At 51.6% G+C, this 22,444-nt stretch overlaps 1 protein-coding gene across 10 annotated transcripts; it reads left to right on the top strand.

Moving 5' to 3' along the window:
• Positions 1–406: 406 nt before the first annotated feature.
• On the top strand, positions 407–21,963 carry DENND6B (DENN domain containing 6B). Of its 10 annotated transcripts, XR_006182237.1 has the most exons (21): positions 407–550; positions 5,287–5,325; positions 5,415–5,457; positions 6,575–6,687; positions 8,594–8,674; positions 10,818–10,923; positions 12,003–12,082; positions 12,326–12,388; positions 13,201–13,256; positions 13,742–13,864; positions 14,245–14,340; positions 14,438–14,532; positions 15,078–15,143; positions 15,759–15,823; positions 16,260–16,349; positions 17,318–17,371; positions 17,711–17,820; positions 19,098–19,200; positions 19,474–19,550; positions 20,059–20,133; positions 20,478–20,487. XR_006182237.1 is itself a non-coding variant. In XM_042890992.1 (20 exons), the coding sequence occupies exons 1-20, from the start codon at positions 413–415 to the stop codon at positions 20,598–20,600; spliced, it is 1,719 nt and encodes a 572-aa protein (XP_042746926.1). In that variant the 5' UTR covers positions 407–412; the 3' UTR covers positions 20,601–21,963. The 10 variants fall into 10 exon arrangements, 3 of the variants coding, with proteins under 3 accessions (XP_042746926.1, XP_042746928.1, XP_042746929.1); XM_042890992.1 differs by lacking the exon at positions 19,474–19,550 and having other exon boundaries at positions 20,478–21,963; XM_042890994.1 differs by lacking the exons at positions 20,059–20,133; positions 20,478–20,487 and adding an exon at positions 19,731–19,849.
• The last annotated feature ends 481 nt before the right edge of the window (positions 21,964–22,444 follow it).

The following is a 22,444-nucleotide window of genomic DNA, read 5'->3' as shown; positions in this document are numbered from 1 at the left end:
GGCTGTGGGTGCCCCAGCCCTGCAGGCATTCAAGGCCAGGCTGGATGAGGCTCTGGGCAGCCTGGGCTGCTGGTTGGTGACCCTGCACACAGCAAGGCGTTGAAACTGGATGATCGTTGTGGTCCTTTTCAACCCAGGCCATTCTATGATTCTATCATCTCCCTCCAGCAGTTCCCATCCTGCCCAGCCCAAGGAGCGGGACAGGCCGCAGGGCAGCAGCCCGTTTCCATGGTAACAACCGCCATGACACCCCGCCGCGGGCCGCTCTGCTCCTCCGGAGCCGTCTCTATGGTAGGCGCGAATGGGCCGGGCTGTGCGTGAGTCCTCCAAACCGCAAGGGGGCGCAGCGCGGCTCGGCTGGGCGGAGCTTTGAGGGCCGGGCCGGGCCGGGCCGGGCGGAGCGGGCGCTGCCATGGACGCGCTATGCCGGGCCGAACCCCGGCCCCGCCGACCCGCAGCCGCGTCTCCGCTGCCTTGGTCCCGCTTCTCCGCATGGTTGGATTGCGTCTGCGTGGTCACTTTCGATCTGGAGCTGGGCCAGGCCATGGAGGTGCGAGGAGGGAACGGTGGGCCTAAGAGGGATGGCGGGGAGCTGAACGGGAAGCGGGTTGGGCCGCGCCGTGTTTGACGGCTGAGGGCCGGGGAACGTGAGGGGGGAGCGATGCTGAGGGCCGAACCGGCAGCGCTGCGGCGGGTTTCCCGTTTCCTTTTATCCCTGCGGGGAGAGAAGTGTCTGAGAGCTGCTGCTGCTGATCCCCAAAGGATGGGGCCGTTCTGTGCTCTGAAGCTTCTGAAGGAGTGAACGGGGAGTGCTGCCCATCTGTGGGGATGCGAGGCCTGAAGGTGGCACCTGCTACAGACTGAAGTCCAGCGTGTACCTGCGATCTGTCCTGTCGAGTCAGACCAGGCATCTGCCTGGAAAGAGTACAGATACCAGGATAATAATAATGGGGTGACTATTAGCCTTTACTTCGCAGCTGTGTTTTCATACTGCGTAGAATCATAGGACGGCCTGGGTTGAAAAGGATCACAAAGATCACAGAATCACAGAGTCGTAGGGGTTGGAAGGGACCTCCAGAGATCCTCAAGTCCAACCCTCCTGCCAAAGCAGGATGATCATCTGGTTCCAACCCCCCTGCTATGTGCAGGGTCGCCAGCCAGGCTGTCCAGTGCCACATCCAGCCTGGCCTTGAATGCCTGCAGGCCCACAAAGGGACTTTCTTACCCATTTTCTTGTCTGCCTACCACTATACTGGAGGATTCATTGCCAGCCATCCAGTGCTGTTGTTATCTTTCTGCTTATCCTGTTTCCCTGTTGTTTAGATCAGGTCTGGACACTGTGGCTGCAGCGGTGAAGAGGCCGTTCAGTGATCAGGGCCTCTGGGCTGCACGTTTTTGGGTTTGAGAAATGGTTCTGTGGCACCACCCTGTGGGACTTGGGCCTGACTGAGCCTGCAGGGGAAGTTGGCTGTGGATGATATTGGCTGAGGTCAGAGCTTGTCAGAGCCTGGTGTTGGTGTTGCGGGTTCACAGGTGCTGTCTGTAGCAACAGGCTGTGAGTGCTGGGAGTGCTTTGCAGCACCTCACACTGCAAAGTGAGGCAGAGGAAACCTTGCTGACTGGAGGTTGCATCATCGGTGTAAATCTGTGTGTGACGAAGCAGGCATCACAATGGTAATAATTAGGGGACATCTCAGGACTAGAAGTATCTTAGAATCATAGAATGATTGGGTTGGAAGGGGTCTCCCAGCCCCACCGTGGTGCTCACTTCCAGCTCAGGTTGCCCAGGTCCCCATCCACAGCCTCAGGCAGCTCCAGGGATGGGGCACCCACAGCTCTGGGCAGCAGTGCCAGGGCTGCTCCACCTCTGGGGAAAAGATTTCCCTTCACGTCTGACCCCAATCTCCCCTTCTAGAGTTTATAGCCGTTCCCCCATGTCCTGTCATTCTTTGCCTGTGTATCAAGCTGTTCTCCTCCCATTTATCAGCTCCTGTGAGATGACTTATGCCCACATGACTTGTGCTCTGAAAACCAGAAAGTCCTGACTCCTGTATTTCGAGGGTGTACGAAGGAAAACATAATGCAGAAATGAAGATCTGGCTGCAGAGTCGAGTGCAGAGAGTGATGGCCAGTGGCTCAACGTCTGAATGGGGATCAGTGATGAGTGGTGTCCCACAGGGGTCAGTGCTGGGATTGATACTCTAGAGTGTCTTCAGAGGAGGGGACAGACCCTCAAGCAGGGTCTGTGTTGGTAGAACAGGGGGAAATGGCTTCAAGTGTGCAGAGATTTAGGTTGGATCCAAGGAAAAAAAAGTCTTTCACAGGGAGGGTGGTGAGGCAGTGGCACAGCTTGCCCAGAGACGTGGTTGAAGCTCCATCCCTGGAGGCTTTGAAGGCCAGGCTGGATCAGGCCCTGGGCAGCCTGATGGAGCTGTGCTGTCCCTGTGCATTGCAGGGAGTTGGAACGGATGGCTCTCAGAGTTCCCTTTCAGCTCTAAGGATTCTATGATTCCATGAAACGGAGCATCCTTCGCAATTCTGACTCCTGCACTTTCTTCAAAGAGTCCATTTGAGATAACAGAACAGGAGGGGGAGCACAGCTTTGGGAGGATCCCTTTCCCACACACGGGCACTGCGTGAGCTGCAGAGTCACCCTGAGTCATTGTCTGGATTGGTCTCTTTGTTGCTGTGATCACTGCGGGTGCCAACAGCCACACTTCAACGTGTGTCACCTCCCGGCTTGTTGGCCCTGAGGGGGAGAGCTGTTGCACAAAGGATGTGACATAATTTGAGCCAGATACTCAGCCAACATTGAGGTCAGATAATGCAAATGCTTTCAACAGAATATGCAACTTTTAATTAAAAAACAAAATCTCACGGAATGGTTTTGGTTTGGAAGGGACTTCAAGGATCACGAAGATCCAGCCACCCCACCAATGCAGGGCCACCAACCTCCCCATTTCACAGCAGCCCAGGCTGCCCAGGGCCCCATCCAACCTGGCCTCCAACACCTCCACAAATGGACGGGGCATCACAGCCTCTCTGGGCAGCTGTTCCACCACCTCACCACTCCCATAGCAAACAACTTCCCCCTCACATCCAACCTCCATCTGCCCTCCTTCAACTCCAAACCATTTCCCCTCGTCCTGCTCTCATCTCCCCTTCCCAAGAGTTGTTCAGATCATCCAGTTCCAACCCCCTGCTGTATGCAGGGTCACCAACCAGCAGCCCAGGCTGCCCAGAGCCACATCCAGCCTGGCCTTGAATGCCTGCAGGGCTGGGGCATCCACAGCCTCCCTGGCCAACCCGTTCCAGTCTGCCTGGACTCTCAAGCTCAGGTTTGGATCACGAGCAGCACGAGGCTGCTGCACTTCTGAAGGGTCAGCATCAACCGTGCAGGTCTGCGTTACGAGACAGCAATTAGCAGAGCTGATTATCTGCAGTCTTCAGATCAGTCACAGCCACGAGGAAGCGTTTGGTCGCCTCATGCCAGAAGCAAGCGTGCAGAGAGGAGCCTGCCTGCCCCTGCGGTGCAGCTGTGAGGCGTCCCTTCGTGCTCCAGCCCTCCTGCTCCCACCTCAGCGTCGTGTGGGCTCAATTTGCTCCCGCATCGTCTCCTCCCTCTCGTCTCAGCGAAGCTAATTGGTTTGTAATTTTTAATTGTTGGTTTGACGCTCTCTCTGAAGCCAAGGAATCGGCAGAGAAGTGCAGCGTGCTGGCGGGGCGCCCACCTTATTTATAGAGCTGTGCTGAGCAGAGCTCTCAGAGCTCCAGATGCTCTCACGCTGACCTCGAGCAGAGCTGCTGGCACTTCTTCAGGGCTCCTCTGCTTCTCATCTGCTTTAAAGCCACCCATGCTATTTCCCCTATATTCAGCACTAGTGAGGCCGCACCTCGAGTGCTGTGTCCAGTTTTGGGCCCCTCACTGCAAGAAAGATATTGAGGCCCTGGAACGTGTTCAAAGGAGGGCAACAAAGCTGGTGAGGGGTCTGGAACACAGGCCATATGAGGAGAGGCTGAAGGAGCTGGGAATGTTCAGCCTGGAGAAGAGGAGGCTCAGGGGAGACCTCATTGCTCTCTATAACTTCCTGAAGGGAGGTTGTAGTGAGCTGGGGGTCGGCCTCTGCTCTCGTGTCATTAGTGATAGGAGCAGAGGGAATGGCTTCAAGCTACGGCAGGGGAGATTCAGGCTGGACATGAGGAAGTATTACTGTTCAGAAAGGGTGGTCAGGCACTGGAATGGATGCCCAGGGAGGTGGTGGAGTCACTGAGCCTGGGGGTGTTCAAGGAAAGGCTGGATGTCGTGTTGAGGGACATGGTTTAGTGGGAGCTATTGGGAATAGGTGAACGGTTGGACTGGGTGAGCTTTTAGGTCTTTTCCAACCTTGGTGATTCTATGATTCTATGATTCTATGCTCTCTGAGCAGTAAATGCTACAAAGGCAGCGTGGATACTTGCATGGATTTGTAAGTATCACCGTTTCCCTCCTCACCAGGTGCCACGTGCGGCCCAGGGCCGCTGTTGCTGTGATATTTCTTGCCCCTCGTGTGCCTTTCTGCTGTGGGTGTTGGTCGCCTGCAGCTCTGTGCTCACCCCCGAGCTGAGGAATCTTGCCCTCAGTTCTCCTTTTTATTGGGTCGCAGCGGATTGCAGGCCTGGCGCTGTCAGCATTTCCGTGGATCTTCAACTGGATGCTTCAGAAGTCTTGAAGGTCCCTTTATCCGAGATGCTGGATGATGAGCAGGGTGCTGCACGGCTCAGCCGTCACCGGATTGCTGACGAAGCGCGAGGTGCCAGGCCTGCCTCTTCCCATGCACGATAAACCTCGTCTTTCTGACAGCAGCTTTCAGATCAGCGAGGCTCAAACTGAGCTCTGCATCCCCTCCGGCTTCTCCTGCCCATCATTTATTCTTTGTAGTTGCTGTGAGCAGCATCTCTGGCCAGCCAGGCGCTCGGAGCCATTAAATACATGTTTCACCCTCGGCTCTGGTAGATGCTGAGCCTCACGCCAGGCTTGCTGGCACTCAGTGTGAGCAGGGTATGTTGTTTCCCACGTTGTTTTCCCATCTGTGTGTATGCAGAGCTTCACTTTCAAAGCTGTTCTTACTCTGACCGCCCCCCCAGCTTCTCTTCTCCCCTCCTTATTGCTCAGGATGCCACCTTTCCTCTCTCTCTTGGTGTTTCTGGTGAATTGTTCCATGAGTTTCTAGCAAGAGTCAGAAAAATCAAAGCAAGAGCAGCACAGTGACTGACTGACTGACTGACTGACTCTCATCTCTTTTGCAGTTGGTGTATCCTTATGACTTCAGATTAACAGAGAAAGAGGTAAGCACTCCATTCCTTCCTTCTCCTGTTAAAAACACCGCACGGCAGCGATGGAGGTTTGCTCACTCTGTGTTTTTGGCTCCTTGCAGAAGACCAGTATCTGCTACTTGTCCTTCCCTGACTCCTACTCAGGTAGGTGGCATCTGCTGGCCTCCCCTGCGGGCCCTCCGTCGCCGTTATGAGAGAAATGGGTTCATGATGGAAGCAGTGAGTCATTGCCTGATGCAGCGCCGGCACCAAGCAGCACCCAGCCCCGAGATCTGAACTCCTTTTTGTCCTTCTGGTTGCTCTCTGGCTACAGATCTCTGATCCACTGGGTGGCAGGATGCCTTCCTGGTACCTTGCACGCTTCACCCATGTGAATAATACATTAAAAAAAGAGTCAGAAAGGGCAAATTTTGCAGCTGTCGACTGTCAGCATTTCTGTGTTTGAGTGCTCAGTGAAAAGGAGTAGATGGGGAGGGGATGCTGTTGCAGCAGGCGTTCCCAAAGCTGGTGTTTGTAAACCAGAGGGGATGCAGTGGTTGTGTTCATTCGTATGAATGCTCCTGGCTTTCAGGCTGGCTCCTGAATGCTGTTTGCCCAGTTCTGATGCTCTTGGATGTCCTTTCACGAGTTTCTCACAGCTTAGGGAAAGCTCAGCGCTCCTTTGATGAAAGCCAATTGTTTTCTAGCAGGAATGCCCTTGTAACAAACACAGCAATCTTTGCAGTGCCGTGGTTGGAAGGAATTACGCCCCTTAGCCCTCTGTAGCAGCTCAGTCTGCTTTGCCTTGGGTTTTGTTCAGAGAGCTCTGGTGTGTTTGATTCCTTCCTCACAACCAACCTCTTTGTCAGTGCTTGACCTCAAGCTCTCCCACCCATCCTATCCACTCCCAAGCTTTCACACCCTTTCTTTTTTTGTTGTTGTGGAGTTCTTGGTGAGCAATGCTGTAGAACCTGGGAGGTTCCCAGCTGCAGTGTTCGTCATGCTCACTGCATTGTGCAAGGGGTTGCTGCTCAGTCAGCATTTGTTTGCTCCTGAATTAAGGCTGCTGGGAGGTTTCTTGGCATAAGGTGAGAAATGATGGCTGCAGCCACACGGGACGGCTGTGAGCCTCCCAGCAGTGACTTGCTGAGCTGCGACTCGGTGACGCCGCCCCTTGTGTTCAGCTACGAGTTCTTCCTGTCTTGTGCTTTTGATTGGGGTTATTCCCTGCTTTCTCCTTGCTGAAACTTCTCCCTGAACATCTGTGATCCTCTCTGCCCAGGTGGCCTTGGGGACACTCAGTTCAGCTTCCGCCTGCGCCAGTCTGGAGGGCAGAGGAGCACTCACTATGAGGACGATGGCGAGTACAACAGAGAAGCACCCCTCACACTGCAGGTCGGTTGTGTTTCGGTGCTCTGAGTAGCCCTGCGAAGCAAGCAGCAGTGCTATTGGCTTTAAAATCCAAACGTGCCCTCGGTTGGTTTAGAATTACTCATTTGCTTTGGTTGTTTTCCCTTGACGAGTCAGAAAAGAAGAAAGCGTTCAGCGCAGGGATTTCTCCTGCAGTAATATGAGTGCAGGGCCATGCTGAGAGCTGCAGCTGCACCAAGAGGTGGAGCTGAAGCAGGAGGAGTCCAGGTTAAATCACAGAATGGTTTGGGTTGGAAGGGAACTCAAAGATCGTGAAGCTCCAACCCCCCTGCGTCATGCAGGGCCACCAACCTCCCCATTTCACAGCAGCCCAGGCTGCCCAGGGCCCCATCCAACCTGGCCTCCAACACCTCCAGGGACGGATGGGGCATCACAGCCTCTCTGGGCAGCTGTTCCTGCACCTCATCACTCCCATAGGAAAGCAGTGGCTCTGTCTGGGCAGAGGGGAAGGAGAAATAGTGGGACCCAGGTGACATCCAGCGGGGTGCACGGCTGCCTGTGCATTACAGCGAGGCAAAACAAGAACATCCTTGTCTGTGGAGAGTGAGATGTTTACCTGCTTGCTTGAGGGAGGGCGGTTGTTTGCGTAGGACCTGTGCAGGACATGGAAACTGGCACGGCCCACATCTGTGCTTTGCCTTGCTCTGTGCTGGCTGCTTTAGCCATCCCCAACACTGATACCAATCCCTGAGCTGTGTGTCGTCCAGCTGCAGGCTCTCTGCCCGTCCCATGCAGAAGGAGGGATGCGTTCAGCACTGTTGCTCCCTTTGCTGAAGCAGAAGGCCTTTGGATCAGCTCATCCTCTTCTTTCACAGGAGGTGATGCTTTCTGTGCTCGCGCCTCAACGCTTCTGCATCCGTTTGTGGTGTACAGCAGCAAATGGGCTGTGGGTCTCAGGAGGAGCAGGAAGATTTCTTTGCCTAAATTCTGCCTTACAGATTTTTTTTTCAACTTGTGTACATCTTTACTGCTTTGCAGTACTGGGATGACAGTAGTTGCAAATGGAATCCTGGGCTCCATCGAAAGAGGGGTGGCCAGCGGGGACAGGGAGGTGATTGTCCCCCTCTGCTCTGCTCTTGTGAGGCCCCATCTGCAGTACTGCATCCAAGTGTGGAGCCCTCAGTACAAAAAGGACAGGGAGCTGTTGGAGAGGGGCCAGAGGAGGGCTGCTAGGATCATCAGGGGACTGGAGCAGCTGCCCTGTGAGGACAGGCTGAGGGAGCTGGGCTTGTTCAGCCTGGAGAAAAGAAGGCTGCGGGGTGACCTCATTGCAGCCTGCAGGACCTAAAGGGAGCCTGCAGAGGGGAGGGGAATCAACTCTTGGAAAGGGTTGATACGTGTAGGATGAGGGGAAATGGTTTGAAGTTGGGGGAGGGGAGATTGAGGTGGGACATCAGGGGGAAATTCTTTACCCAGAGAGTGGTGAGGTGCTGGAACAGGCTGCCCAGAGAGGTTGTGGATGCCCCGTCCTTGGAGGTGTTCAAGGCCAGGTTGGATGGGGCCCTGGGCAGCCTGGTTTAGCATTCAACGTGGAGGTTGGTGGCCCTGCATGCGTCAGGGGGTTGGAAATTCATTGATCCTTGAGGTCCCTTCCAACCCTGGCCATTCTGTGACAGCTCCTGTCTCTAAAGCAGTAAAGACAGATTGCCAACAAAGCGAGTTCTGTTAAAAAGCAACACTGGAAAGACAACCAAGGCTTCGATCCTGGTGCCAGCGGTGCCTCCAGATGCAACCTGAGGGACAATCCTTGTGTTTGGTACTGTTAGCTCTCCTTCCTTCTTGCTCCCCCCATGGCAAAGAGTGCTTGAAATGAGGGAGCTCGTGGATGGCAGCGTTTGGGCTGCCCACAACAGCACTGTTTCTCTTGCAGAGGGAGTCGGCGCATTACTTTGGTTACGTATACTTCAGGCAAGTCAAGGACAGCTCGATGAAGAGAGGTTATTTTCAGAAGGTGAGTGCTGAAACCAGATAGCTTGCTGCTCCCCTCTGCTACGTAGCTGTCAAAAGGCACCTCTCCATAGCTGTCAAACTGCACCGCTTCCTACGTGACGCCCGCGACGCTTCTGCAGGAAGCAGCAAAGGTCGTGGAGAAGAGGAATATGTGGAAAGTGTCATTCCAAACAAACCTGGACGTGGTTGCCATGGTGTGTTAATCACATGAGCGCTGACCTGCTGTGTGAATCACGAGATCCTGAGGTACTGGAATAGTTCCTTCAGTCTGTGCTTTAGTGTTACAGACAGAGAGGGGACGTGCTCAGCTAGTGCTGTCTGTGATGTTAAACCCCAACCCTGCTCTGACTGGTCTTTCTCCTCCCTGGCAGCCATCTGGGAACGGGCTGCTGCTGTGCTGACTGCTTCTTGCTGGTGGCAGTGATGCTGCTGTTACCTCACAAGCCTCATCTCTCAGCGGAAACTCCTTTAACACAGACAATGGAAAAAAAATATATATGAATGTAAACCTGTATTTTGGTATAGGTGTGCTTAGAATTATTCATGCAGATCAGTACAGTAACTGCACGAGAGAGTGGGATTGCAGATTCTCCCCAGGGAGGGAAAATGCTTTGATCTGAAGATGCACTGTTTCCTCTGTGGATCCACAGAAATACTCCTTCAGGAGTGATCTTTCACCTCACAAGAGATGGACTTTGAGCACCTGCAACGGGGCTCCATCTGTCCCTGTGCTTCCTGCAAGCAGTGACATGAAGTTTCTTTTGAAGAAACGCTCCAATATAGAAGTCAGATTCCTTATCTGCAGCCAAGCAGCAGATGGATTGCCTTAAAAGTTGTTGAAGTGGGAAGCTTCATAACGTGGGCTCATGCACTTGGTCTCTTAGAGGCTTTCAGAAGTAGAGGGCAGGTAGAATTCCTCAGTGAAACTCAGTGTCCTGCTTGGATGGCTTGCTTGATTTTGAGTGGCAAAGCCCTGGCTCAGAAATGAGGTGTTGGGATGAGCGTTGCTGAAACACTCCTTGCATCCTGAACAGCGCGTTCTGTACCGATCAGAGGTGGAGGATCATCAGAGTCGTGATGAATGAACCCAGTGGGACTGAATTGGAAAAGATGCTTATAAAAAACAAACAACAACAAAACCCACGTGAAATACACGTGTATTTCAAACACAGCAATAAAAGCAGCAACAACCACCGCAAAATCACTGCTGGAAACGCGTCGTCAATATTCTGCAACGGCCTCGTGTGGCACCAGGGGGATTTAGATTGGAAATGGGGCAGAATTTCAGGGGAGTCGACTCTTGGAAAGGGTGGATGATAGCAGGGCGAGGGGAAATGGTCTGAAGGTGAAGGAGGGCAGACTGAGGTGGGGTATCAGGACTTGCAGCGTCAGGTGGATGTTTGCATTTGACCTTGCAGGTCTTTTTCCAACCCAAATGGTTCTGTCATTCTTCCTCCCCAGCATTCCCTTATTTTGTTTGTCTGCCTCATTTCAGTTTCCACCGTCTGCTTCTTGCTCTGTTCTCTCCGCTCTGGTTATTTTGGTAGCTTTGAACCTCTTGGCCATTTATTTTCTCCTACAGTTGATTTTTTTTGCTAGGTCACAAACTTGTGCCATCTCACTTGCAGCGGCTCCCTTCCAGAAGCTGTCAGCTGTGCTTATTTATGAGGAAACTCCTCGAAGGCTCAGCTGGGAGGAATTCTACCAGGCACAGTGCTGCTTTGGAGCTCCTTTTGAAATGATCTCACTCAAGGCTGACAGTCTAGTCTCAACCAGTCCTTGGGCTTGCCTGAATGCAAGATTTCTTCTCAAGTCAAACATCTGAATCTTCAGATCTTGATACACTTTCCTTAGCTGTAGGATAAGAGCTCGAGCATCCCTCAGTTTGAGCTTTTCTTCCTGCAGAGCCTGAGCCAGAGCTTTGTTGTTGGCCCGGAGGCTTTTCGTTTTCGCAGAGGTGGTGGCTGCTCTTTTGCATTTCACAGTTGAGATCTGGCTGATTTTACTCAACGTCATCCATTTCTGATTTCTCATGATGTTGGTTTTCAAGCAGAGCCCTCTAGGAAGCAGCACAGGCAATATACTGTGCCAGAAGTGGCCACAGCATGGTGGCTCTGACTCCTAATGTCCTTTTTCCCCCCCAGTCTCTGGTGCTGGTGTCACACCTTCCGTATGTGAACTTGTTCCAGTCGTTGCTGCAGCTGATTGCTCCGGAGTACTTTGATAAACTGGAGCCGTGCCTGGAGGCAGGTGAGCCATCAGATTGATGGGGAGCAGTTGGCATATTGAAATCTTTCAGCCTTATTATCGGGAGGTTCCTGAAAGACAGCTGAAATGCTCCAAATTAATCCGTTCTGAAACAAATTCCGACAGGGAAAAGACTTTGATCCAAATGCCTGCCTTGCCAAAATGATAAACAGCTGTAAAGGATGCATGAATGGGAAGTGTCTGACAATCCTAATAGGCGATGTTGTCAGTTGTGCATCCAATGTATTCCCAAAGAGGGGCAACGTTTGCTCATGCGACGTCTCTGTTCAGGCCTTCTGTTGCACTGTTTGACTTAATGATGCTCTGTTGTCAGTGCAGTGCTGCTGGCTGTGCAGTGGGAGCAGTGCTGCAGGCATCAATCCAGCATCTGTCCTAAAGTACTGTGTCCAGTTCGAGTGCTGTGTCCAGTTTTGGGCCCCTCACTGCAAGAAAGGCATTGAGGCCCTGGAACGGGTTCAAAGGAGGGCAACAAAGCTGGTGAGGGGTCTGGAGCACAGGGCTGATGAGGAGAGGCTGAAGGAGCTGGGAATGTTCAGCCTGGAGAAGAGGAGGCTCAGGGGAGGCTCTCTATAACTTCCTGAAGGGAGGTTGTAGTGAGCTGGGGGTCGGCCTCTGCTCTGGTGTCATTAGTGATAGGACCAGAGGGAATGGTTTCAAGCTACGGCAGGGGAGATTCAGGCTGGACATGAGGAAGAATTGCTTGTCAGAAAGGGTGGTCAGGCACTGGAATGGATGCCCAGGGAGGTGGTGGAGTCACTGAGCCTGGGGGTGTTCAAGGAAAGGCTGGATGTTGTGTTGAGGGACATGGTTTAGTAGGAGCTATTGGGAATAGGTGAACGGTTGGACTGGATGATCTTTTAGGTCTTTTCCAACCTTGGTGATTCTATGATTCTATGATCCTAAAGCTGAGCAGTTATTTGATGTAGGGCTGGTTTGCAGCTCGCCGTGGGGACGCGTGAAGCGGGAGGGAGCAAGAAGAAACGGGCAGAACTCGCAGGGCCAACTGAATGAGCTGCACTGAGCTCCTGTTCAAAGCATTCTGTTTGTCTGCATCCCTGCAGTGTGCAATGAGATCGACCAGTGGCCGCCTCCGGTGCCGGGACAGACGCTGAACCTCCCAGTGATGGGGGTTGTCATTCAGGTACGAGCTGCTATGAATGATGCTCAGCAGCAGACTGGGCCAAACTGGGAAGGGGAACGTCTGCTTCCTCTCCTCCTGGGTGTTAATGCTGCTGTTGGCTCTAGGTTCTTTTCTTTACTCATAACCACGGTGCAATTAGAACTGGGAATTGAGAAAGCTTTTCATGAGGGTGGGTATTAGGGAAGAAAGTACATTGTGTGTGCGTGCTCGTTCCGTCTCCCTGATTAATTTGTTCTTAATTAGGTGAGAATCCCATCCAGGGTGGATAAGCCAGGATCAAGCCCAGTGAAGCAGTTCAATCAAGAGGTAAGATGAAGTGTGGCATGGCACGAGTCACTGATGGGCAGAATAAGGACTAGAAGAGTAAGAAAGAATAAGAAAGAATAACTGCAACTCTTTGAGAGCCTTGTCCCATCTGAAACCATTTTGGTGTGGGATCAGTTCAGTCTGAGTAACCCATGTGGAGCAGACTGCGTGCTCTCCTGTCCGTGTCTTTGAGAACAGGACTCTGCACAGTGCTTCGAGTTATGCACGAGCTGTTGCTTCCACAGCTTTTGTTCACTTTCTTTCCTGGGCATGAATGCATGGGTGGCTCTTTGCAGAACTCTGCTGTAGCCTTCTGTGCTGTTTTCGTAGTGCTTGCAGCTTGAACACCTTTACTGCTTTGGTTCAGCTTCGATTTTGATTCCTGTTCATCTCATCTTTTCATTTTATTTCTCCTCTCTCCTTTGAATAACGTTATTGTCTGTCTATTACACAGTTCTGGACTTTTGGTAGCCATATTTCCAGCACTTATTGCCTGTGCCTGTATCTATGTCTGTATCTGTGCTCTGCCTTCAGCCAGGGGAAGCTCCAGAAAGTAAAGGAGTAGTTATGGAGGAGGCCCTTGGAGAGAAGGGATTCTCAGTTCTCATCTAAGAAAGGAAATTCATTTGAACCTGGAACGCCCAATCTAGATCTGTTCCTGGCTCATATCTCCAAGCATTGATATCCTTCTTTTAGTTTTGGGCTTACTGTGGAAGGAGCTGTTTTGATGCATCAGTTTAGATGACATTTTAATCAGGACGTTTCCATTTAACAGCAAAGTCAGATTTGTTTGTTTTTTGTTTTTCATTTAGAATCTCTTACCAGCCCCACTGGTTCTCCCAAGTGTTCATGAACTGGATCTCTTCAGGTAAGAGCCACTGTCCCTGCAGCCCCCTCCTCTCCATCTGCTTTGTGTCCCTCCTGCTCACAGCATGCTGTAGATCAGAGGGAGGGAGGGTCCCTCTCACATCTACTGCTGCTCTTGTTAGAGGAGAGTTTCTCTTCTCGATCTCAGCTTAAGCACTGAAGTATTCACCCCGTGCATCTGAGCCAAAGCTTTCAACACTGTAGGTGCTATCCTAATGCATGCTTACATCTGTGTAAGCATTTTATTTTGCTTAGATGAAAAGCCATACTGAAATCAATTGCTTGACGTGGCTCAAAGCATTTCCTGTACATCCATATCAGGTGGTTGAGCTGTGGCTTGTGCAAACAACGTTCTGTTGTGGGATGCAAGAAATCAGTCCTAGGTTTCAAATGCCCGGAGGCACATCTGGTTATGTGATAATAATGTCTGGTCTTTTCTGAGCTGCCTCTCTAAATTCCACTTCTCATTCTTCCTGCCATTAACAGGTGTTTCCAGCCAGTGCTGATTCACGTCCAGATGTTATGGGAGCTGATGCTGCTGGGGGAGCCAATTGTGGTGATGGCACCATCCCCTACAGTTTCTTCTGAAATGGTTCTGGCTCTCACCAGGTAACACCTCATTTGGAGACACAGACAACGATCACACCAACATCTGGCAATTTTTCAGACGTGCTTTTCTGGGAGGTCAGTTGCCTTTAGGTTGAGTTTGCCTGTGGAAAGCACGTAAGAGAAGAATTAGCACAGCAAGACAGTCTTGTTCGTGTTCCACCAACAGCAGAGAAGAGGGAAAGGGAGTCCCTGGTGTTGGGATTGCTGATGGGTCACGGCCCTGAGGAGCTTTCTCTCCCCAGCTTTGAACTCTAGCCAAAAAAAAAAACCCAAACATCTGAGCCCTTTGGATGGCAGGACCGAACGCCGCTCTTGGATATGTAAGCACTCATTCCCCATTCATGAAGCCTCGATGGCAACTCTTCTGTCTGTTGTTACAGCTGCCTGGCTCCCTTGAGGTACTGCTGCGACTACCGCCCCTATTTCACGATCCATGACAGTGAATTTAAGGAATACACCACCAGGACACAAGCCCCGTGAGTAGCTGACAGCCCCATGCTGCCCACTTGCAGCTGTGTGCCTGGAGGAAGCCCTGAGGGTAACGTCGTTCCGTGCTCTTTCCCTTCTTACCAGGCCAAACATTGTTGTGGGAGTCACGAACCCTTTCTTTATCAAAACACTCCAGCACTGGCCACACATCCTTCGGGTTGGGGAGCTCAAAATGTCAGGTAAGGATGGAACCGCGTCCTGTTGTGCTGCTGTGCCTTGTTGGGGCTGGCAGGGAGTTGTAGCCATCGTTTCACACATCTGCATTCTTGTGAGAGCTGGGAAACTGAAGGGAAGGCTGGACTGAGGCAGCTGATGCGCAAGGTGAGCGTGAACTTGGTGAGGATGAATGGTTGAGAGGAAAGCTTGCTGGGTTTTTTCTTCTGAAGCGTGAAGAAAATGAGAGCAGCTGGGTAGGGAAGAGAAAATTCCATAGGCAAGAAAGGTAGAAGGAGAGACTCTCTGAAATGCAACAAACTGCTGCACTCTGGGCTGAGCAGCCCGCAGTGGTGGCTGTGGGGCTGTTTTGCAGTGCCTCCTGAACACGTTCCCAGTCCAAACTTCCAGCCTGAAAGCTGGCATGTGAGAAAGCTTATGTGAGGACGGTGCTAGGAGAGGATGTGGTTTGTGATACATAAGCTTAGCACACACATTCTCAAGTGTGCAATCTCTTGTATGTGTGAGAGGAGATCAGAACCTGAGCAACTTCTCTCCTGTCCCTCCCCAGGTGACCTGCCCAAGCAAGTCAAGGTGAAGAAGCTAACTAAACTAAAAACCCTAGACACAAAACCAGGTATGTCCTCTTGTGGTTTAATTCTACCTACCTTCCCAGGCGGGGGATTTTAGTGGCTTTGCAGACATGAGCATCGCACGCCTTTGGTATCACAATAAGTGGGACGTCTTGGTGTCCTCCTGCTCCATCTGCTACGTGGCCCTCTGTAAGGGCGTCCCCCAGCTAATAAAGAAAAGAGCTGTACATCTTTGTTCTGAGATTGAAAAAGACAATTTACATTAATTGAGGCTAATTATTTTGGTGCTGGGGAGCAGACTCTTAATTTTCTTGCTTTTACGTATCCTGTCCGCTTCTAAGATGTGGTGGGACTCAAAGGAACTCGCTCAGCTGGATGCAGCCCTTGTCAGTTCACTTGCTGCTCGTGTCAGGCCTCAGTGAGTTATCTCACCATAAACACAGGATAAGAAGGTCCCTGAGGTAACGCAGCGATGCTGCTGTGAGCACTGGCTGCGTGAGCAATGCTGTAATTTTTGTAATGAATTTTATACGATGTTTACAATCAACCCCCTGACACACACAGACAGTGCTAGAGACTTCACTGCGCCACGTAATGGTGCCTCCTCGAGATCTGTGGGCAAAAGCTTGTTTCTAACATGGCTTTCTTTTCCAACCTAGGAATCTACACTTCTTACAAAACGTTTCTTCACAAAGACAAAACTCTGATAAAAAGATTGTTAAAGGTGAGCAGCTCCAGCCCTGCTCCACATCATGCGTGAGGCGGTGGGAAAACTCTGCTGGCAGCTCGGCTTAGCAGACAGAACTCCACAAGCAACAGATTTATCTTTAGCTTGACTTAAGTGCCTAATGATTCGAGTCAAGTGCACTTGAACGCCTTTCTCAGGCCAGCTTTCAAGTTCTTCACTTGATACCATAGATTAAAGGCTGGCAGAGATGATAAGCTGAGTGAGGATAATCCTTACTGAACAAAGAGTCTGCAGAAACAGATTCTATGTAACACGAGTGTTGTCTTGAACCAGGGAGCAGGATATGTTTTCTGGGCAGCGCGCTTTCCAAAATGCTCAGGACTGGCTGCTTCTAGCTGCAGAGTTTGCAGATCCTGTGTCTATCTGCATAGCAGAGCATAGCATCTTTGTGAACGCCCTGCTTTGCTCGCAGGGCATCCAGCGGAAACGCCCGTCTGAAGTGCAGAGTGCCCTTCTGAGGAGGCACCTCCTGGAGCTCACCCAGAGCTTCATTATTCCCCTGGTGAGTTGGGCAGGGACTCGTCAGGGCGGCGTGAAGGCAAAGGGAGGGAGTGGGATGCTTGCTGAAGTGACAAGTTGGCGCTTGCTCTCTTTGATTCGCCTGTATTAGGTTCAGGATGTGGCACTGGGGAGATATTTAGCTCCTTCCTATGGAGCAAAACGTCTCTTGATTGAGAATTTCAGTAGTTAGCATGAAAGTCTGCAGGTTGAGTATGTGGCACGTCGCGTGTGAAGGCAGAATGCTTGTTGCTGCAGTGCAGAAATAGTTACCTCCCCCCCCCCCCCCCCCGCCATGATTTGATTCTAATGCCAAATCTTTGCTCTTTTCCCCAGGCAGTCAAAGCAGATAAATAGTGATGAAGAGACGTGAGCCCAAAACCTTCCTCTTAGTGCTAGAGTCAAACCTATGCCTGTGTGAAGAGGTCCCTGCTGAGCAGCTCAGGAGCTTGTCCACATGGTGACTGTTCCCCTTGAGGCAGACTGCTGTAACCAGTGCTTGCTTTCAGGGCTTCCTGAGCTGGTTTCCTTAGAGAGCCTGTAGTCCTTTATTGGTGACCATCCAGTTGCACGTGTCTGGCTTCTTCACTTTCTCTTCTACATCATCATAAGGTGTAGTAAATGAGACAACAGATCACCCCCTGAGATTTTAGGGCTTCCTGCCACCGTGGTAGGAAAGGTGGAACTAGCTGATGCTTGAGGTCCCTTCCAACCCAAGCCACAGTTCTTCCCACCTGACCTTTTCTTGTGTCCTGTGTAGGATTCTTGCAGCGTGTGGTTTTGTGACCCGACCCCTGGTGGGAAGCAGGCTGGGGTGCTTAGGCTCATGTAAAATGCAGCTATAAAGGAAAAGGGGAGAGCAGGAGGCCAGGGATTGCGATGCGCTGGAGAAGCCCATAACTCTCAGTGACCCTGCAAGAGGCTCCTTGATGGTCGTAACATCTTCCTGTTCGTCTCTTTGTTTGTTTTTAGGAGCACTATATTGCAAGTCTGATGCCTCTGCAGAGGGCCATTACTCCGTGGAAAGTAAGTTCAACCTTCAGAGCCTTCTGCTTTCTTTCCACTGGCTATGACTCTGCCATATGCTGATTGTGTGTTCTGATACACTGCGTGAACTTCCCTCGTTAAAGGAAGAGGGTTAAAAAAAAGTTGAAACAAACACGAGGACAGATGCTTCCTGTTTTGCAGTAAGCTCGGCTACTGTGAGCCTGATCTGAATTCTGCTAGCAAGGCTGGTTCAGATGTTAATGTCTCTTGAGTTACAGCTTTGAATCTGTCTTGTGCAGCCCCTTGTGCTGCAGATACAGAGCTTGATTTCCCCTGGTTTCTCTTGGGGGGGTGTAATGTGGTCCTTCTGTTGCACAGAATCCCCCACAGATTCGTCCTTTCCGACAAGATGATTTCATGAAGACCCTGGAGCACGCTGGCCCCCAGCTTACCTGTGTCCTTAAGGGTGACTGGTTGGGTCTCTACAGGTACGAGTTCATTCATTGCATACACGATCTCCTGAACAGCTGGTGCAGTTTATAATGAACGTCAAATCCTGAATTGGAATTGAGAACAAAAAGGGGATTTGGGGGACAGAGACAAGAAAAACTCATTCCTATGAAGAGTTGGTTGGTGTTGGTGAGGAAGAGCAGAACGCAGAGTCAAATCATAGAATGATAAAACGGCCTGGGTTGAAAGGACCTCAAAGATCATCTGGTTTCAACCCTGGTCTAGCCAACCACCAGACCAGGCTGCCCAGAACCACATCCAGCCTGGAAATCAATCTTTTCTTAATTGTAATCTCCGAAATATGGAGCTCCAGTTGGGTTTAGGACCTGCAAACCTGAAGGTGGAGAACTGAAGAACACCTGGATTCTCACCGATGGGGAACAAGGGGTCTTGGCTTTGCTGTCAGCTGTGTAGTTCATTCTCTTCCAGGGAATGTCTCCTTTTTAAGTGCCTGACCCTTGGCAGGTGGAGCAGGAAGGTGTGTGGTTGTACACTTTGGTACAGCATTCAGTACTGCTTTGTTTGTAGTGCAAACCAGCAAGGCAGCTTGCACGTAAAAGACGATTTTTTTAGGGTAGGATTTAGGATAGCGTGTGGGAAAGTGTGCCCATAGCTTTCATCAAGGAGAACTGGTTTTGTTCTGAAGTTCTCTAATGCTCTGAGATGAAGGGAGGAGTAATGCTGCCCTGTCTGCTTCCCTGTGTAGCCCGGTGAAAACTTGTTTATTGCTGCACCATGCTGGAGAGGCAGGAATTGCACATCCTTTGTCATCGCCTGGGTGATACCTTGCTTATGTGGGAGAGATGCAGAGAGCAATTATTTGGGGTTCGGGTCAGTGCCAGCAAGTGTCTGACAGCTTTCAATGTCAGGAAAGAAGGGGAATCGAGCCAGATACTGCAGAGGAACGTGAATTTCTTCCTGTGGTTGGGCCATCCTGGTTGTCCACCAAAAAAGGGGTTATAGATAAACAAGAAGGGCAAAGGGCAGTGCTTATTGAATCGGTTCAGGCTTGAGCTGATGCAGAGGAAGGTGTGAGACTGGCAGGACCGTCCCTCTGTTGGTGACGATCCGCTGAGGCTGCATCGTGCTAATGCCTGATGGAAGAGGAGATGAGAAAAGAGCTCATTAGCTCATAAGCAGTTGACACCAAGTCAAAATGCCTGCGTCTGCTGCACGGGAAGGGAAATGTGGAGCCAGTGTTGTACTTGTTGGGATCCCTCCTGTCCCCTTCTCACTGTCACCTTGCTTTCTGCAGGCGTTTCTTCAGGTCTCCCAACTTTGATGGCTGGTACCGTCAGAGGCACAAGGAAATGACCCAGAAGCTGGAAGCCCTTCACTTGGAGGCCATCTGTGAAGCGGTACGTGCCAGCTGCTCGTGTTCAAACCAGGGCTGGAATTCTCAGGCCCGACACCTGGAAGATGAGAACGCTCCTTGGATGTTCACCGACGCCTCTTGGTTCTCTGGCAGAGTGGGGACGGTGCCTGGTGCCCAAGGGAAGCACAGGGCTGCCTCGTGCCTGGGTGCAGAGGTGCCCTCGTTCCCCACAAGTGCTGTTATCCAAGCAGCCCCACTTGCTTAGCAAGCGCAAACCCGCTCTGGTTGCTCCTGTCAACTGTTTCTCATTCATCAGGCCCTTCCCAAGCCAACAGAGACCCAGACTGGAAACGTCATCTGTTGCTGGCTCCCTTAAATGCCTATTGAAAATAGGTAGGAATTTTAGCAGTGATCGCTGGTGCAATTTCTAAAACTGAGCTGCTGCAGGGATCACCCCAGGAGTTCTGGCATCCCTCCCAGTGCACCTTCAGCTGCAGTGCTTGCTTCACCGGTTAGCTGTGCAGGTCCTCGAGCGTGGTGTGGGAATGCCAAAGCTGTTTCCTTTCTTAACAGGCCTGACTCTGGCAAATAGATGTAAGTTCTGAGCGCAGCACGAGATGCAGAGTGCTGACTGGAGGAGGGGAGCCCTGCACCATCTGCGTATTGCTGCATCTTTCCTTGATTCTTCTCTTGCAGGCAAGAGCTTGATGCTGTCGTGGGCAGAAAAGTGGGGAGAGCTCTGTCTTGCTCATTTAGGCTTAAGTGCTGTGAGCAGAGTTATGAAAGAGGATGAGAAACCTCCTCCTCGCTTTTATTTCAGGCTTTGCTTAGGGGTGTCTCTGAGAAAAGTTTCTGTAAAGAAGAAATGGCTCTGAAGGAAGCTGTTCTTCTCTTTCTGTAGAACATCGTGGCATGGATGAAGGACAAGTCAGAGGTGGAGATCGTAGACCTGGTGCTAAAACTCCGTGAGAAGCTGGTAGGTTTTCCTCCCCTCTTCCTGTACTCGTTCCTTCCTGTGTCCCTGTGGCAGGGAGCGACCAGGGGGTGTAGATTGCAGCTGATGCTTAGAAAGCTTTGTTCTTCCTCCCTCATTTGGAGGACTGGCAAACGGGACAGTGGTGATCCTTAGAGGTTGCCTGCGAGAGAATTCCAAGTTCTGTCTCGTTCTGTCGGCCTGAGCCCCAGCTGGCAGCTTCCCATCTCTTTTCCCTTAGCCCCGCTGCAGAGACAGCGTGAGGTTTGCTGAGCCAACGCCAAAGCAGAAAGAGGACACGAAGCTGTTTCAGGTCTCCTCATTTCCCCTTTCCTCCCTCCCTGCAGGTGAGAGCCAGGTGCCAGCACCTCCCCGTAAAGGAGGAGACCCTGCGGCGTGTGGGCCTTTACATTGAGACCATCATTGACTCCTTGCCTGAAGATCTGCAGGCCGTGCTGCACCACCACTGAGTGCCCTGAGGAGCTGTTGCAGAAAGAAGGGCCCTCCCATGCTGAGAGCAGCAGCTGCGGTCACGCTTGGAAAGAAAACTTCTTCCCTGATCCAGCCTCTGTGGCCCTGCCAGGACCTTCCTCAGGAGCGTGTTTGATTTCTGAGCTCACGGATCAGAACTGGAGCAGAAATGGGAAACCACGTGTGCTGTTCTGCCTCGTCCTGCTGCAAGGAGCTGGATTTAGGGGCCCGTAAATGAAAAACAGTTTCCGTGGCGTGGCTGCTAATAGGTCAGAAAACGGCAGCCAGGCTTTCAGCAGCATGCGATAGGCTGTGCAAAACATGTTTTGCCCATATATACACATATCCATCTTTGTCTAGTGCTTGGGCTCTCAAAATTTCAGTGCCGTCATCCTGCCTGGAAGAAGTGGGATCAGCGCTGTGTGGGGGAGTTGTTTTCAGGACGGCTCCTGCTGGTGATGAGAGGGATGCTGGGGGGAAAAGAAGTGTTGCTGCCCATTCAACAGCCTGACTCATAGCAGCGAGAGCTTCAGCTGTGATGGGAGTGGGAGGCTGAATTGCTGGACATGGAACGTTGTTTTTTCTTCAAGGCGAAGAGAAAGAGAGAGGAAAAAAAATGGGGCTGGTGCATCTGCAAGGAGCAGAGCTCTCCGGAGAGGGCAGGTGTGCACTGTGTGAATGGCATCAGCTGGCACAGCCCTGCAGAGAGGAGCTGGTCTCCAACTGGAATTTATTCTGCTTGGAAAAATCGAGTATGGTAACATGTAGAGTTGGAGCTGTGCCTTGGGCAGCAAGGTATGTCTTAACACGGTCAGCCCGCTTGCTGACCTAAAACACGGTGCAGGATCTGATTCGGGCAGTCTCACGATTGCTGCCACTGCATTCCACCATCTGCCACTTTATCCAGCGCCCTGGTGTGCCTGCAGAACGTTTTTCAGGATGGGCTGGGCAGCCTGATGCACTCCTTCCCACCCCAGGAGCAGAGGTGAGCGCTCACACCGTGCAGAGCTGCTGCAGCTCTCTGTTGGCAGTGCTGAGCACTCGCGTGGAGCGAGCTGCCTCCTTCTTCAACCTCAGCCCAGAGAGTTGGGGCGATCTCAGCAAGTGGTGGAGGTTCTGTGGGACAGCACAGAGGGGAATATGGCTGCTCTTCCTGCTGCCTTCAGCCTGGAAGGAGCAAAGCCTTGGCCGTGCTGCCCCCCGTAGCATTTTGTGCCACGTTCCTTAGCAGCAGCCCTCCCTGTACAGTGTATATTGTGTACATAGTTTGTGCGTGTGTTGCTGCTGTGATAGCTCTGCAGTGACTGTGGTGGACTGAAGCACTGATGTATAGTAGAAAATAATAGTTTAAAAAAGAATTGAGCCAAGCTGTTTCTTGGTTTTTGGGTCTGAGATGAATTTGTTGAGGAATCTGGGCAGAGATGCTCAGTTCATGCATGGAGCTTCTGTCCCTTCGGGGGCTGTTTCTGTAGAATTGCCCCATGTGGAACCAGCACAGCTCCCATCTGCTGTGTGTCACCATGTCCTGCACACAGACCTTCACCTACAAAGCTCCAGGTGTGCGAATGGCAATAGCTACTGCAGCTCCAAATGGAATTTATTCTGCTTGTTAATCTGGGCAGTGCGTGAGCACGCACCCTGTGGCGCTCAGCAGCCCCAGCTCCTCATCCTGCTCTGCAGCAGCACAAAGATCCTCGTGTTCACAAGTGTTTTTCCCCCTCAACACTGCGTTCTCAGCTTTGTGCTCCTCCCAAGGAGGGCAGTTAGCACACTTCTTGCAACCAGCTGCCCACAATTACCATCTTCACTTTCCTAACAGCTTCTGTGTGCCATCGCCTCATGC

Source organism: Lagopus leucura, unplaced genomic scaffold (genome assembly GCF_019238085.1).
Source record: "Lagopus leucura isolate 7727_CA_CO unplaced genomic scaffold, USGS_WTPT01 35071-0_obj-0_obj, whole genome shotgun sequence".
NCBI lineage: Eukaryota > Metazoa > Chordata > Aves > Galliformes > Phasianidae > Lagopus > Lagopus leucura.
This window is presented reverse-complemented; position numbering and strand designations above follow the sequence as displayed.